The sequence below is a fragment of the Strigops habroptila genome, chromosome 13 (genome assembly GCF_004027225.2).
Source record: "Strigops habroptila isolate Jane chromosome 13, bStrHab1.2.pri, whole genome shotgun sequence".
Lineage (NCBI taxonomy): Eukaryota > Metazoa > Chordata > Aves > Psittaciformes > Psittacidae > Strigops > Strigops habroptila.
The window spans coordinates 4,730,404-4,746,420 of NC_044289.2; the positions used below are offsets into that span (position 1 = coordinate 4,730,404).

Below are 16,017 nucleotides of genomic sequence, written 5' to 3' on the forward strand. Positions count from 1 at the left end.
ACTGAAACAAAATTGTGTGCTTATTCAGTTTTCTTTCTGCTACCCTGAGGAGAAATTTAAAGCAATAGATAAGAGATCTTACTTTGTTCCTGCAATATTTAATTGCTTTTAGAAGAAAGCAGTATTTCTTTGGTTAGTAAATGGTAAATTCAGTTAACATAACATACAGGGCTTAATTATATCTTGCAAAAGCCAGAGTCTTACTGAAGAACAGCAGAAGTGTATTTATACGACTCTAAGCCATTCAAAACCTCAGAGGTCAGACCACTGGGCTACTGGTAGATTTAAATTTCTCTAAGTCTTTTCCTTCTTGTCTCATATGTGGCAAAAGTTCTCCAAAATGGCACAGACGCACATGGCAGCATTCTGACACTACGGCACAGAAAGTCTCTCCCTCTTTCCCCATCCTTTCCTGCCGTGCCCTCTCCTCCCAAGCACTGCAGAAAAGTGGAAAGCAGAATCCAGCCTTGATATTTTGACACCTACTGTGGCTCATTAATCCCAACTACAGCCATGGCCAAGTGACCTTGCCTGTCCCTGAACTAGCCACGACTGTTACCCAGGACACCCACCTTCATTCTTACTCTGCAGGTCTTCAAGATCCAGCAATAAATCAGGCTCCTCAAAACCAATTTCCTGCCAAATCCTGCTTAAATGTAACTGCCCAACCATCACAGAACTGGTCTTTTTTTGAGTAAGCGCCAGACAATATAACTGCATTTACACAGTGTAGTACAGGATCTTCAGCCCAGACTACACTTAAAAGGAAGGAGGAGAAAATGAAAAGGTGAACTGCTGCTGCCAAAGATGATATGGAAGAGGTGGGACAGAGATAGCTACTCAAGGAGCAGACCAGAAGAAATGTGTTTTCATGGAGCAGTCCCAATTACAACAGCACCATGCAGCCTACCGCTGTACTCAACTGAAGCAATACTGCTCTCACATTGCTGGGCAGGGACAGATCTTTCCTGCTTTTCAGCTACATATATGAAACTAAGAATAAAAGAAAGCATCTGTAACCCTGTGTCTCAAATACTGAAAGGTGCTGGCTTTTCACTCATCAGCTGTGGGGAAGGGAAGATGCTGGCACTGGGTGGAAGGAACGTCTGTGGTGCCATGTTGTGCTTCACTGCCTGGCTGGCCCGTGCTCCATGTTGAGCATATGTCCCTTATCAAGCAGCAGCAATGCTCCCTGTCCTTGCTGCACTGGAAGAGATCAAGCCCAAATTTCCCGTTTGGAAGCCCCCCTGGCGCTGCAGGGCCATGCAGATGGCTCACAGAGAGAAAGCAATGATGGCAAAAAACAGGGAGATGTCTTAGCACGGCAGCAGGAGCCTGTGTGTGACTCCAGGTCTATGCTGTCACAAAAGAAATCTGAACTTAACCATCAAGAATATGGTTGACTTTGACACTGGACAGAGGGAGGCACCCTTCATTTGCAGGTTTTATTTCAAGTCAGAAGGGTGAGATGCAAACACAACCTGTAGTATATAACAGAGCCAAGCAGTCATTTAAAAATACTAAATCATGAACTCAAAAAACACTTTTCTCACTGGTGACCTTAAATAATTTCTGTCAGAGAGATTCAAGGATCATTTGCAAGAAATTTGATGCTGCTCATGGTATCGTTGACCTGGATACTTCCTTGGGAAGCACAGGCCAGGGAACACAATCCAACGCCTCATGTAACTTCTAAAGGTTTGAGGAACACAGGCAAAGGAAGAGTGAAAGAAAGATTTGAAAACTTCTTACCTTGTGTCCACTGCGCTGTGACTTCTCTGCCATGAGAAGCCTGACAATCGCATCCCATCTGCCCAGGGTCTGGGGATCCCATGCGGTCACCATCAGGATCCGCTGCTTTGAGGGCATTTGCACTTGGTGGGCAGCATACATGGTCCCATCCGCCCTCACCTTGAAGTCCAGGCTGTTGGTTTCATACCGAACTCCCTTGTTACCCGCACAGTTATTAAATTTTACTAGAACAGAGAGTAAGAGATGGAAGAAACGTGTGAGATTGGCGTGATAAGGAAAGCAATCAAATACAAGTTTCAGACATTTAATTTTCACTGATGTCTTCTATATCTCTAATAACCATCAAGGAAATGATTTAACTGTTTCTTCGACCTTTCAGAAGCACTCTTGTGCTTGATCTCCATTCCCCAGGGAAGAAGTTGTAAGCCATTTTTAAAGTATTTGATACAGTTTCATTAGATTTCAAACACAGCTGTTCCCCATTTCTACAAGTGGATTTCTCCCTTGTCGCCATTATCTTTTAAATTCGACTGGAGTCTATTACCCACACTGTGGGTATTTTTTTGCACAGAATGTTCTCCATTTCCCTAACCCTTCAATAACCTACTTACCAGATAGCCTATTTGCACATTCTTAACTGAAATTCAAAAGCCCATAACAATTCCATTATCAGAAATCTAAAACCAAAAAGAAAATTAAATACAGAAAAAAAAATCTAAATTGTTTTACAGAACGCATCTGCTGCTGGAACCAGACCCCCCACCTCCCAGCCACAATCCCACCCTGGGCAACCCCTCCACACATTACAGCTACTGCAAAGAGGAACCATAAAACTTTGCTTCACAAACTACAACATGTGATTTAAAAGCCTGCACTGGCAGATCAAAGCTTCTCAGTTGCTGGTATATTTATTTTCGGTGATTTTTTGGTCAAATTCCTTCACAGCCTAGTTTGAAAACTGTTTTCATTGGCATTATGAAACATGTCACATACATTAGGCTGAAAAAAAGCTATTATATGACAAAATTGACGAATCTGATGGAAATGGAACCTGCAGCTAATCGCAGAGGAAACAAAACACTTTCTGCCATTGGAGTAATCCACGGGGCGGAACACACATGTGGTGAAGGAAAACATATTGTACCCATAAAAACATCTCAAATGAGTGAGAATGGATATATAGCTTTCCAGCTTGGATTGTTACTGGGGCTTTCACGCTGTGGCTTCTGAGTGCTCAGCAGTGATGCTACCAGCCTGCCCCAAGATAAGGAAAACCTGCTGGCCCACAGCTGATGCTTAATTTTTGCACAAGACAAACTAAGTCACATGAATCCTACCCAGGCTGGCTGTTGTGGGAGGAGAAGGGATGCAGTGGCAATCCAGGAGCGTGTTGCTCCTGAGCCAGTTTCACCTCAGCTGTCCCCTTTCTCCATACCACAGCTGACTGCTTCTGCAGTGCTGCTTTGAGCCCAATCAGGGAATAATCTGGATTGGAGTAAAAATATCCAAGGAATGGCACAGGAAAAAGGAAAAAGCAGCCAGGAAACTGCTCAACCAGTCCTCCTGCTAAATCCCCCAGGGCCATCACAATACGGAGAAATGAGGAGCATGCTGCAGTGGAGGAAGGGAAAAATCCATCCCCTTCTTCACCAAACTGCACCTCTCAATAACTGTGATCATGTCATAAGTATACATCTTACAAAGGCTTTCCATGCTACACATTCATTTAGTGCTCAGGCCCTTCTCCAGATGCCGTGTGCCATGCAGCATGCGAGCTATCCCACCCAAACCCACCTGGTGCTGAGAGCTACCAGCCAAGGCTCTGGCCTTGAGGTCAACCAGCATGCAACAGCTCATCTCCTGACAGCCAAAATTTCTTACTTCCCCAAATGAGCTTTCACTTCCCAATGGCCTGCTGGGGACAATGCATGGTCAATGCTAACTCCAAAACTGTGGTGCCACCATCAATCCAACCACGTGGGCAATCTCAAGTCAGTTCTCAGACCCAAGCCAGGCCCTGCTTGCTAACGACACAGTTTTTAGACTAGCCGGAAAAATACAAATTCATGAAAGCACTGAACAAGGTTAAACACACACATGGTTTGGTGGCACCTACAAGAACCAATGCTGCACACCCGAAGAAACCAAGATTGTCTCAGACACCCACGGCACGGCTCATGTTGCTAATGAAGAAACCTCACACCACCACGGACCACCCTGCTGCAAGGTCTCCTTCATCTCTCAGGAACTTCTGCAAATCTCCCTTGCATTCACAGCTACAATAAATATGTGTGAACACATCAAGTGCTTCGCTGCTAATAATGTTATTTATTTTCAGCTCCACACCATAGAATCATAGAATGGTCTGGGTTGGAAAGGACCTTAAGATCATCTAGTTCCAACCCCCCCTGCCACGGGCAGGGACACCACACCCTAGACCATGTTGTCCAAGGCTCTGTCCAACCTGGCCTTGAACACTGCTGAGGATGTTAGGAAGAAGGCACATCATATGGTGCGTTATTGCACTCCTCTGCTGCATAATGGCAATGTAAAAAGCGAGTTCCATTTATACCTCCAGAAGTACCCAGAGATCATATACAAAAAGATATCTGAAGAGAGAAAGGAGTGATAATGACTGCACATTAAAGACAATTCAGAACTTACTTTGATTTTATCGAGATTAAAAGAAAACCCTACAGCGTACTAGTAGTCTGAGAGGAAAAAAAAAAAAGAATAAATCCCTTCCTATACGTGTACGTTGTGATTTCAGTATTCAAAGTACTTAAACATCTGCTTAAGACACAGCACGTGGCTCCAATATGCTGCTCTGGTGTCATATGTCACTGTGTCGACTTTTATGCTCCATTATCTAAAAATGGCTACCTCTCAGACAAAGTCCCTCTGTGACTCACTAATTACTTCCATTAGTTTAAAACAAACTTGACTGGAGACAGAGAAAATCCTGAGAGGAATTGTCTGATTTTTTAAACAAGCACCGTCTCTGCTCCACACTGCTCTGCACAGGTAGCACAGGTGGATGGATGCTCAGCAATGAATTAACACAGCCAGCTCCTCTTTGAAGAGTCCTTAGGAGCTGCAGGCACAAAAAAGCTTCAAGGACATAGGGAATCCATAGCATTTCCTTCCTGAAGAGCAGCAGCGGACCATGGCTCACCACAGTGCCTTTGCAGAAGATCTCAACCACGCAGGGGAAATGATCCAGAAACTCATCAGGGCTGAAGTTTAAGGATCACCATGCTCACGGCTGTCAGGTGGAGCTGGTGCTGTAGGCACTGTTTATACACAGCATAGAAAACACATCTGCAACACAGTATAGACGAACTGTTCACACTTTCATCACATGGCTGCAAGGACTCTCATTAAGAATCCTGTGCTCATCGTCCTTGCTGCGCTCTGAAAATGAGTCCTTGGGATGTTATGTAACTACTGAGAGGCACTGCTGTAAGTATATGTCTATATATACATACACACACCATATATATACATAAAAAAAATATATATGATATTTTCCAAATATATGAGTATAGGTTTGGAAAAAAAATCGAACTATTGTTCTATAATAAATAACATAGCTCAAGGAAAGGAGATCTCTGTATTTTCAAATTCCACCTCTTACCACTACTCTTTGCTCTCACAGAAAAAGAAATTAAAATTTGAGTGGCAGAAAACTTTTTCTTTTTCTTTTCTTTTTTCTCCTTTGGAAAGCTCTAAGTCTACGTAATTTGCAGTTGATACAACTCCTGACTTTAAAATAATTTAATAAATAAGCAAACAAATATTGGCTCTGTTTACTAGACTTGGAACTCTCTGTGGACACAAATCCATCTTTCTTTGACCAGTCTGAAGTCTAAAGAACACTGCATGAATTTAACATTCAAAAGCTGCAGCATCAGTAATTAGGGTTTCAGATAAACAGCAGAGCCACACATCTATCATTTCTGCAGGATGGTAAAAACTCCACTTTTTTTTTTAATATGTGCTGGAAAAATGTTCAGTGATGCTTATCGAAAGCTTATGCTGAAAACAGCATCAAATGCCTGATGAAAAGAAAACCAAGAAGACACCCTCATTAGCAGGCTTTTAGGTTTAATCCTTTACCCTCATCATTTTTAATTGCTTCGCTATGAAAGCAGGAAGTAAGACAAAATGATATGTTGAAACAGGTATTGAGTGATGGGCGGAAAAGCTGCAGGAGTCTGCAGCAAACTGCTGGGCATCTGAGGGGAAAAAAATGGTATTTTTCTTCATTCTTCAAAAAAGACACAGGGTGGAAAAAAATCCAACAAGTTTTGCATTGTTCCCTTTTATTATTTAGCTTGTTAAACTAGCTGGACAGAGTCAAATGATCAAGCAAGGATCTTGAAAGATGTATGAATACACTGAACTTCCTTGCCCCCCAAATGTCTGAGAAATATATTGAATTTAATAGGACTATAAATGGTATAAACCAAAGAATTTGCTTTAAGCCTTACCCTTCTGGATTCTCCTTTAACTTCTCCTAGTCCATTAAAAAGTACCCCCTCTGGCAAGCTGCACAGGGCCAGAAAAGCAGGAGGGATAATACTTATTAGGATATACCCCCTGGCAGGACACCATCCCTCAGTTCAGGATATGGGTCCCTTCAGGACTCTGTTTTTCACTGTGGTTTTGGGGATTACTGCTGCAAAGATGTTTCTTTCCCAATGAACTTCAAAGCAGCAAACACTCACCATTATTTACAGTGGGATCCTATCTGCTTTTCAAGTTGTGCCTCGTGAACAGCTCCCTTCACTCTGGCGCGGCTGTGATAAACCTAAGCTGCCAAATCCACCCCTCACATCACTTCTGCGAATGCCGTTAAGACGAAGATGGCTTAACTGTAACCTCTGGAAATTTCAGATGTTCAGATAACCTGCAGAGTCCTGAGAATGTATGGAAATGTCCTTTTGTGTGATCTTTATCAAATCACTTGTATTTCTGCCCTCACACTTCTGGCCCATTGTTCCCTTATGTCTGCACTCATCCATCTTCTCTGGTTTCTGCTGGGGGGTGGCAGTCTTGGCCAGCATTCCCCTGCATGCACCATATCAGAAATCAAAAAACCCAGCCTCTTAGTAGATAGGAATCTGTTGCCTAAGCGCAGGCACGAAACCACTCAGTTAACCAAGGGAAGGTACGTATACCTGGGCACCCTCTGAGTGCATTAGATTGTTGCAAATGGATTCCTCCATTAAGTGCTAATGTGAACCAGGATGCACTTGCCTCATTGGGAAGCTTCATTTAGTTGGGAAAGTAAGTATGTAGTATGAACTTTTACATGGCCACATTAGCAAGCATCTTTCTTTATGTTCATGCAATTCCTCTGTGATTCCATGAGAAAAATGTTTCACACTAGTGGGAATGACCTGCAGTCAGTGAATTCCCCACGGCCACACTGGAAATTCCCTGCAAAGCTGGGATCTGAATCCTGAAATTCAGTCATCTCGCTTCTCATTCAAACTGCCAGATGATGCTGTCTCCATCACCCACATGCAAGTTAACAAGAAAAAAAAAAATTAAATGAGGAAAATAGACTGTTACGGACACTTCAAAAAGCAAATAGAGGCAGATTCTTAATCCCACAAACTGCTGGTGTATTTCCAAATTAGCACTGGGTTAAAAAATTAAGGAATATCACACAACTTATTATTGCAATCATTTTGTAAAATGGAGTCCTATAAACAGATGCAGACACATGGTGGAGTTCTGGGACTTAACTATCTTGCCTACAAAAGGCCAATGCTGAAAGGAAGGAAAGATTTTTTTCTCTTGTGCTAAAAGGAGGAGTGTATCTACTACAGCTACTACAGGCTCCTGACCACTCTGAAAGAATCCAGAAATGTCGCTGTTCCAGTGTTTAGTGGAAACAAAAACTGACTTGAGCCATTACACACAATGCTACATATAAGTCCAAAGTCCTATTTCTGTCCCACTCCTGTTTACAGTAAATCCCACACTATGGTACAATACACAACCAGATTTATTTCTTGCAGGTAATAAAACACTCAGAGACATCTCTTTCTGTACAAGAAAAAAATCCCATGTGAATAGAAAAAATGATGCCTGCAAAACCTGATAGAAACAATGTGTAATTTTCATCCTTCCATTACTAATTTTATAGTTTACATTTTCAAGCATGTCCCCATAAAAAAAAAATTACACTAATAAACTCTTGGTGTCTTTATTTAATATTTATAGCACTGAGGGAGAACCAAACTGGTAGAAAAACAGCAATTCAAACAGCTCCTTCAGAGTCTAATAAACATATCCCTAGTGATCAAGTTTAAGAGTATACAGTTTAAGAAAATGCTTTGATACAAAAAAGAATTGGAGATGAATGTATGTATGTTGGTTGGTATATGGATGTGTATGAAAATGGGCATGTCCACACCCCCAGCTTCACAAAGCATTGATTATCCGATAAGTGTTCTCAGAGTAAAACCCCAAAATAATGAATGAATTAGGAGAATTAATGAACTGCCCCACAGTCTATCATCTGCTGAAAATAGTTAGCATGCTTTAGCATGTTCTTAATGTTATTTTCTTGTAATTAATGGTACAGAAATCTGCTGCAATTTTCCCCATCTTCCGTATCTCAGGTCAATGTGAAACATTACATCAAATTTCCCAGTGCATTATTTATAATCTCCGAGCTATGACTGCTAATATTTGCCTTATTGGAATAATAATAAATTACCATAACAATTTACTATATGCAATTATGTTAAACAAAATCTTTATTTATCTTCTTGTAATCTTCAGTTATAGTGAATCCTCCTATACAGAATAAGCAATAACACGACATTCATGGCATTCCTAACCTATTATATGCTTGTTAAGAAGGACTACATGTGCTAGCCAACTGGCAATTCCTCTGAATCAGCAAACGAGTAACAATCCACCTCCAGCAGGAATTAAGGTAGACGTCAAATGGCATATAAAAGTATTTTACATTTAAAAATACATTTTGGATTTCCCCACTTTAAATTCTAAAGCTCAACCCCCTCCATGATCAAATTATCCATGTCGGTTTTGGACACACACTACTGAACTCCTAACCGCCCCATGTTCATTCACAGGCTGTTTTGTTTTCACAAAGTCAAGGCTGCTTCCAACAGGTTTTATGGGGAAAAGGGCAAGCCTTGTCATGCACAAGGCATTCATTAAAAATAAATAAAATATTTTTGTGGACTTGATAAAGCTACATGAAAATTCATCTTTTCATTTCCAGTCACCTAAATGCCTTCAACACCTTCTCCAGCTTTATATTCACTTGTAACAGCTCTTGCATACACAGGGTTTCTGTTTCCATGGCCAGATGAAAAGAAAAGGAACAATACAGTTCAACACAGTGAAATCAGGATCCTTTAGAAAGTCGTTCTGTCATCTGTACAGTCAGCCAGTAACAATGAGGAGTTAAGAGTACATTAAAAAAAGATCTAAATCCCATTCAAACGAAACAAAACCCAACCCTACAGTAAACAAAACCCAATTCCCAGACACTGCCTTGCCTCCTTCATATTCCCACCAGTGCTATTTTTCATTTACTGGAACGCAATCCAACTAAAATACATGTTTTTAAGTAAGTAAAAATAAAGAAGTGTATTTCACTTTTGGTATTGGAATTGGAGGGGAGTACAGACCCCTGGAGAGAAGGACTGTAGAATATGATAGAAAAGATGAATCACTCTGGCAACAGCCAGCCAGCCATTAATTTTCAGCAAGCCAGGAGTTGGTCCAATTAAACCAGGTTCCTTTCTCTACATTAACATGCTTTACTTGGTTTTTTTCCAAAGCTAAAACATCAGCTTGAGACCCCAAAGGCTTTTCTATTTAGGATCAATCAATCTACCTTGCTGCACTGTAAAACATACACTGTCAGCTCTGAGGCTAGCTCAAAAAAGAGCAACAGTGGAAAAATTTGATAAATCGACATGTTCTGGCAGTTAGAAGAGGGATTCTTCCTACACTGTCACTTATTTTTATCTGATTAGAAACAAGTATTAGTAAAGGGAATATTCCCATCTATTCTCTTCCTGGTATTTAGCACTGGGATAAGAGTAGTCTTTTCATCCCCAATTTTCTAAATCCAAGCCAGAAGCTTCCTATGACGAAGGCAGAGAGATACGACCCAGATTTCAAAGGGCAGTGAGTTTGAATTGGATTTGCATGATGTGAAACTCACATTCAAGCCTTTTCTTCAGCACAGGAATATGAACTTGCATCTATTAGCACCCCATGTTTGAGACCTTTTTCACTGTTTTCCACATTTTTATGCTCATGGCTTTTCCATGGGTCTGCAACCTCACTTCTGGGTTTCCAGCACCTGCATTGGCAACAATTGCTTTAATCGGGGTTTCATTGCCTATTTGGGATCCCTTTACCCTACTGAGACATTTCAGAACTGATTAACTAATAAATGAGCCAAGGACTGATGCCAGAGGCTGGTAAGAAGGACACGAATATGATCTGAAGTCCCCTGCAAAGAAGCACTCCAAGCTGGGATAACTCAGAGGATGACCCTTTTCTTCAGTGAATGCCATGGTAACTATGCTGTTGTTTTCCGTTCTTGTTTTCAACAGACATCTTTATCCTTCGATAAAAATCCTTTCACAATAGTTTCACTATGGCAGTCCCTCTCTGTTCTTAACAGTAAGGTTGACCAAAAGCTACTGCGAGGCGGAACTGATGTTTTAGCTTTTGATTACAAGGCTAAGAAAGAGAAGCTTGGTTTGGGCAATCTTGCAGATACCAACTGCACCACACTTTTTGGCCAATGCTCAGATTTCACAGGCAACCATTTTTGTCCTTTCTTCTTCTTTAAATCCCATGCATCTGTAGGACACTACTGACGTTCACTATGGCACTAATGAGATCATTTTGCAATTAAAGGCTAAGTAGCAACAAACCTCTCACCACTCTACAGGAGAGTTTGGGTTCTCTGATTAAGCAGCAGTAAATAAACCTGTTTCACTCTTGGTCTGGTGCACAGGCTTTCTATGATTAACTCTCCAAACGAGATGGACTGATTGACCCCATAGATTAATCAATGAGTTTCTCAGCTTCAGAGCAAAGTGCAAGTTGTGGCAGTTACCTGCAGTAGGATGTGTATTAATTATTATTACTACAGCACAGAGTAAATAAATCCCAGGGCACTTCATTTGGAGGTTTTACCCTTAGCACTAATGATTTCCACAACACTCTCATGTTTGTCAAACTACCTACACAGGAGAAGATTTTAAACATCACTACGCATTTCTTGAGGACGAAACTACAGATTGTAGGGTAGCTTAATGGGATAAAGGGAGGAGCCTATGTAATTGCAGGGCAAGCTCTAGGTTACAACAGCTGCTCGCCCACCTTCTCTGTCGGCTGGAGCGTCCCTGGGAGAAGCTACTGGGAGGCTGGGGCTGTATTTGAGGGAAACCCTGGGTATGCTGCACCAAGCACCTTCACCCCAGCACTCCTGGGCAGAGCAGAGAGCCTGGCCCTGCAGGTACTGGGAACATCCCTACATCCAGAGCAGAGGTGGGAAGCAGGCAAGCACATACAACTCCTGCACAACCGCAGCCACCCTGCCAGCTCCCACTGCCCCACCGATGGTGACCTGCTGGCCCTGGGGCTTCTTCCTCTCTGTGACAGATCTCTTTTCAACTTGCCAGAACTGCATTTGAAGGCCACGGGGAGCTGCAGGAAGACTTTTTTTTGGGGGGGGGGGAAGTGAGCACGGGCCATTTTCAGCCTAGGAAAAGAAGTTGAAAGAGATGGTCCAACCATAGCCGTGTCAGATAGCCTCAGGCTCCTCTCTCCTCACACTCTTCAAAACAAACAAACTCTCAACACCTTGAAACAGAGACTGCACATGTCATGAGGAAAAAAAATCAGACACACCAGTAAAGGCACTGAACTCTTCACGGACTTGACTTGCGTGTAAACACTGACAACTTTGGGCTTGACTGTTCTCGTCTTCCTTAGCCTGGCTCAGGAGCAAATGTGCATTGATCCAGAGAACGAAATCACAATGCAGTAAATGAATAGATGTTTCAAGCAAGAATATTAGAAATGGAAATTTCTGTTACCTATAGGAATCAAGGTAGGGTAGCTATATTTAACTTGCAGCTGCTGTGCACCTCTGCTCGTCTGCCTGCACAAAAAGCAGCTGCAGCCCTTACCTTCAGCTATAACCTACACAAGTCTTCAAGCTGCAAGAGAAATTAAAATTAGGTAGAATAAAACAGCTTGGTACCTGGTGGGCTCAACTGCTTTGATATTTAGACAAATTTAGAGAATTTTATTTATAGATGGAGACTCTGGGTTCTGTTTCTGGCACTTGGTCAGAGGGAGCAGAAGAAAAAGTGGCCTCAATGCCCAAGCTGCACTTGAGTGGGTAATAAATACTGGGCAAGTTGAGAGATGGCAGAGCTGCATTGCTGCAGAGCCATAGCATCCGGGGCTGGGCCTCAGTGTCCACTGAACTCCCAGGAAATTCACCCACAGAGCAGGAAATTAACTGGAAAAGCAAACCCACAATAAAACCCACCTCCACGCTCTCTGGTGTTGGTCATCAGTGAATAAAAATGAAGCTCCTGGCCCCTGCAGCCACCCTTGGATGGGCCATGTCCTGACAACTGCATCCCCGCAGCCGTAGTGCAGCTGCTGATGCTTCCAACAGAGACATAGGAATGAGGTTTACTGCAATTTTTGCCTTCCTCTTTCACGTTCACCCCCTCTGCCCCTTCTTACTCCGGTGGTCTCCACCAGAAAGGCAGCACTCTCCTCGCCTAAAGAATGAACTCAGGATTCAACTAGCAACCTTAAATTTAACAGAGTGCTTTTGGCAGGGCTCAGCACCATCAATTAAAACAGAGAGAGACTAATGCCAGTAAATTAGAGAACGTGACAAATGCAGCACAAAGCACCAACGATCCCAGAAGGTATCAAATTTAGTGTTAAAGCAAAGAAACAATAGGGAAGTCCAAGACATTTCAGAGTGTAGTGAATCAAATTAAATTGCCTGAAATTCCACATGGAATACATTTGACAAATTTCTTTCCCCCTCTTCAGCTTTCTGTTTGAGATGAACTGTCGTCTGGCAGCTTCAAACGTCTGGCACAGCTTCAGCTTCAGTTTGCTGGGGCTGAATCCAAACACGAACCTGAACTTTACCAGTTCTGCTCTTTTTGTAAACATACTTGCTGTGGCTGCCAAATGCTTTCCAAAAGCACACAAAACCCAGAATCCAAAAGGAAAACACTGACTTGCTGCAGTATAATTTGCAATTTACCACCTATCGGTAGCATCCTGCGTGCAGAACTGTCGGTCGATCAGAGCCCACCTTGGCTTCTGTTTCCTCACACATATTGAGAGGGGACTGGGAAGCAGGAGCTCCCACGGGAGGGATGCATCTCCCCTACTCGCAGTATGAGTCCCGGATCCACATCTTCCCCCAGGGCTGCGTGGGCAGCTGATAAGACAACAATTAGCAGTAGGATTCCTCAGACGTGCTGGGTAAGACAAGCAGTAAAATGTCATTATACACGTGTCGCTGATAGCAAAAACCAGTTTAGATTACCCCAGTGAGTAGTCTCAAGAACAAATTCATTTTAAGGCAGGGAACTTCAGGCAGAGGAAGAAACAGATATAAAGAGGGTTATGATCAAATTGTTCCTGAGCGCAGATAGCATCAGCCTTGATATATCACCTTTTTTTTTCCACTTTGCTTTTTAAAACAGAACTGTTTTTGAGAAATGCTTACAACAATGGCATATCCCTTTGAAGCAGGATGTGATTCTTCACAGCAGCATCCCACTACCTCTGCAGATTCTCTCTCACAGAAAACAAATCCTTTCTTCCTCCATTTTAAACCTTTTTAAAACTACCAAGCTGCATAAACTACCCAACTGCAGAAGGCTAAAGGAGGCCACCCTTAAGCTGAAGAGCAGCAAATGACAGAGGCGTGTGAATTCTGGCACAAGACACACAGGCAAGCATATGCTGTTAGAAAAGCATATTTTATTGTCCACAAAGCATTAGCCTGATCTCCGAGAGCCACATGGAGTTCCACCGCTGCCCAAAATACACAACATCTGGTTCATACCAACTCTGATTTATTTCATGTCTTCTCTCCCCTTGGATTTTAATTATGAGTAGATCTTGTAACCATTACATTTGTATTTATTTTACCCATCTAGATGTTTTTCTATGCTACTACCTGCAGACCAAAAGCCCTCTCTAAAAATAGTACAAAAATATACTTAAAAATATGCATCTGGCCTTTATTAAGGAAATCTCTCTGCTGAATTTTTAGGAAGCAGAAGTACCACTGAAACCACTGCTTAGCAAGCAAGCCTTTACCTGATTTCCTGAATAGGGTGAGACTAAAGAAATAGCTTTTTATTACAATAACTGACTATTGCTCCTCATATTAACCAGTCTGGTTACAAAAAAACCTCACTCATTACTGCACCCCTCTGCCTGTCTCTGGGGGCTGTCTGGGGCCTGGTGAGCCAGTTTCAATGGTCAGGTGTTGATACTCTAAAGAGTGATACTCTAAAGAGTGTATCTAAGGTGGCACATCCTCAGAGAAGAGACAGATCCAGGCTGTGCCTGAAGAATGAAATACTCTTTGTCCCCCGGGTAAGACAAACACAATCAGGAATGCAATAGTTGGAAGCTTTCATACTGAGAAGTTTCTTGCCTACATATTTTTCTGATGAAGCTCTTGATCTTTCTTGATCTTTCAAAGTTGATTTAGAAGTGACTTTTTAATTTGTATGGTTGAACAGCTACCACCATAAAAGAACATACAATGCAATAAATAAACACCACTTGCAAACCTCAGAACTCTCTGCCACCACTTCATCCATCAAAACTAATTCTGTAAAAAACAAAGGACGTGGCAAACCCAACCAACCTTTTTTTCCCATCTTACAAAATGACTGAAATCTATTTCTGGAAATGCCATAATGTTTCTATAAATGATTGAGTCTTCTGAAAATGTATCGTGGTCCCACACAAACACCCTCCACGAGGAGCAGCAGCCCTCCTCTCCCCAGGCCCAACGCACTGACTGGGCAGCTCAGGCCCAAGCACTTATGTAGAAATCCTGTCCTACTCATGGCACAGAATTTCTGGAAGTATGATGGAAAACAGAGATTGCTACAGATGTCTGAATTGCTGAAATTGGAAAGCAAAAAGGGCTGATAGCTGAGTTTCCCTCACCCCAATGTCAGCACATAGCAAGACTTATGTGTTGAACCCTCCTCTGCTCACCAATAAAGCCTCTGGGTGGAGTAATATGAATGTAAGGTACTCCTTGTCTCTGTACCTGTTTTTTAATTAAAAAGTTTTGCATGTAAACAGATACCTTCTTTTCTTCCAAATCCACACTGACATCCACTACTTATCATTCTGAAGTGATTGCTAGAGGAAACATGATTAAAATATAACGTATTCCAAGTTTTCCCGGTACTGCCCATCATCATGCTGTCTCTCCCCTTTCACATCAGCTCAATTGTGAGAATTTCAAGCTGACATCAAAAAGTCAGGCCATTTGAAGACATAAAAGCCAGCTATGAGGTTGTAATTTAATTTTTTATTTATGTATTGATTGGTTGAAAAAGCAGCATTGACTGGCTGATGTATTTTAAAGGTTAAACGAGTGTGATGAATGGTATCAAAGAAAGCCCTACCAAACTTTGATTCCCACTTCTTTTACAAACTACACGCTGTGTAAAACAGCCTAAAGATACATCGATCCCAAGTTACCAATAGGTACCACAGAGTGATGAACACACCTGAGCTGGAGACTCATCCTCTCCTTACAGATATGAGGGGAGCATTTGGCACTGACCGTAGGAGGACGCTGAGTTGGCTCTTACCGTTACCAACAGGGGTAGCACCATTTCAACACTTTTAATCACACTTTTGCAGTTTTTTACAAGACCACGCCTCAGTAAGGACTGTCAGCTACTGCTGTCAGTAACGTCTAGCTCAGTGTAAACATTTCCTTAGTAACGTGATGAAATTCCACCTTCAGGTTTATTCTAACTCCTAAAATAAATCTTTTCACAGAACATGTACGCATTCATTTATACTGCAGTGCTATGACCACAAGTTTTAATTCTTACTATTTAATTATTCAGCAGGTCTCGATTTAAGCTAATATGCAAAGAGAGGAAGAATGGGCACTTGTTTATCTCAGTTTTTACCAAATAATTCAAGTTG

General features: G+C 42.0%; 1 protein-coding gene across 3 annotated transcripts in view; it reads right to left on the minus strand.

The window, feature by feature from the left end:
• LOC115615267 (cadherin-4) overlaps positions 1 to 16,017 on the minus strand; it is a 460,442-nt gene that overhangs the window by 178,905 nt on the left and 265,520 nt on the right. For all 3 annotated transcript variants that reach the window (XM_030503209.2, XM_030503210.2, XM_032920281.1), the window contains one exon: positions 1,753 to 1,976. In XM_030503209.2, the coding sequence (XP_030359069.1) occupies positions 1,753 to 1,976 (224 nt within the window). The remainder of the gene's footprint in view (positions 1 to 1,752; positions 1,977 to 16,017) is intronic.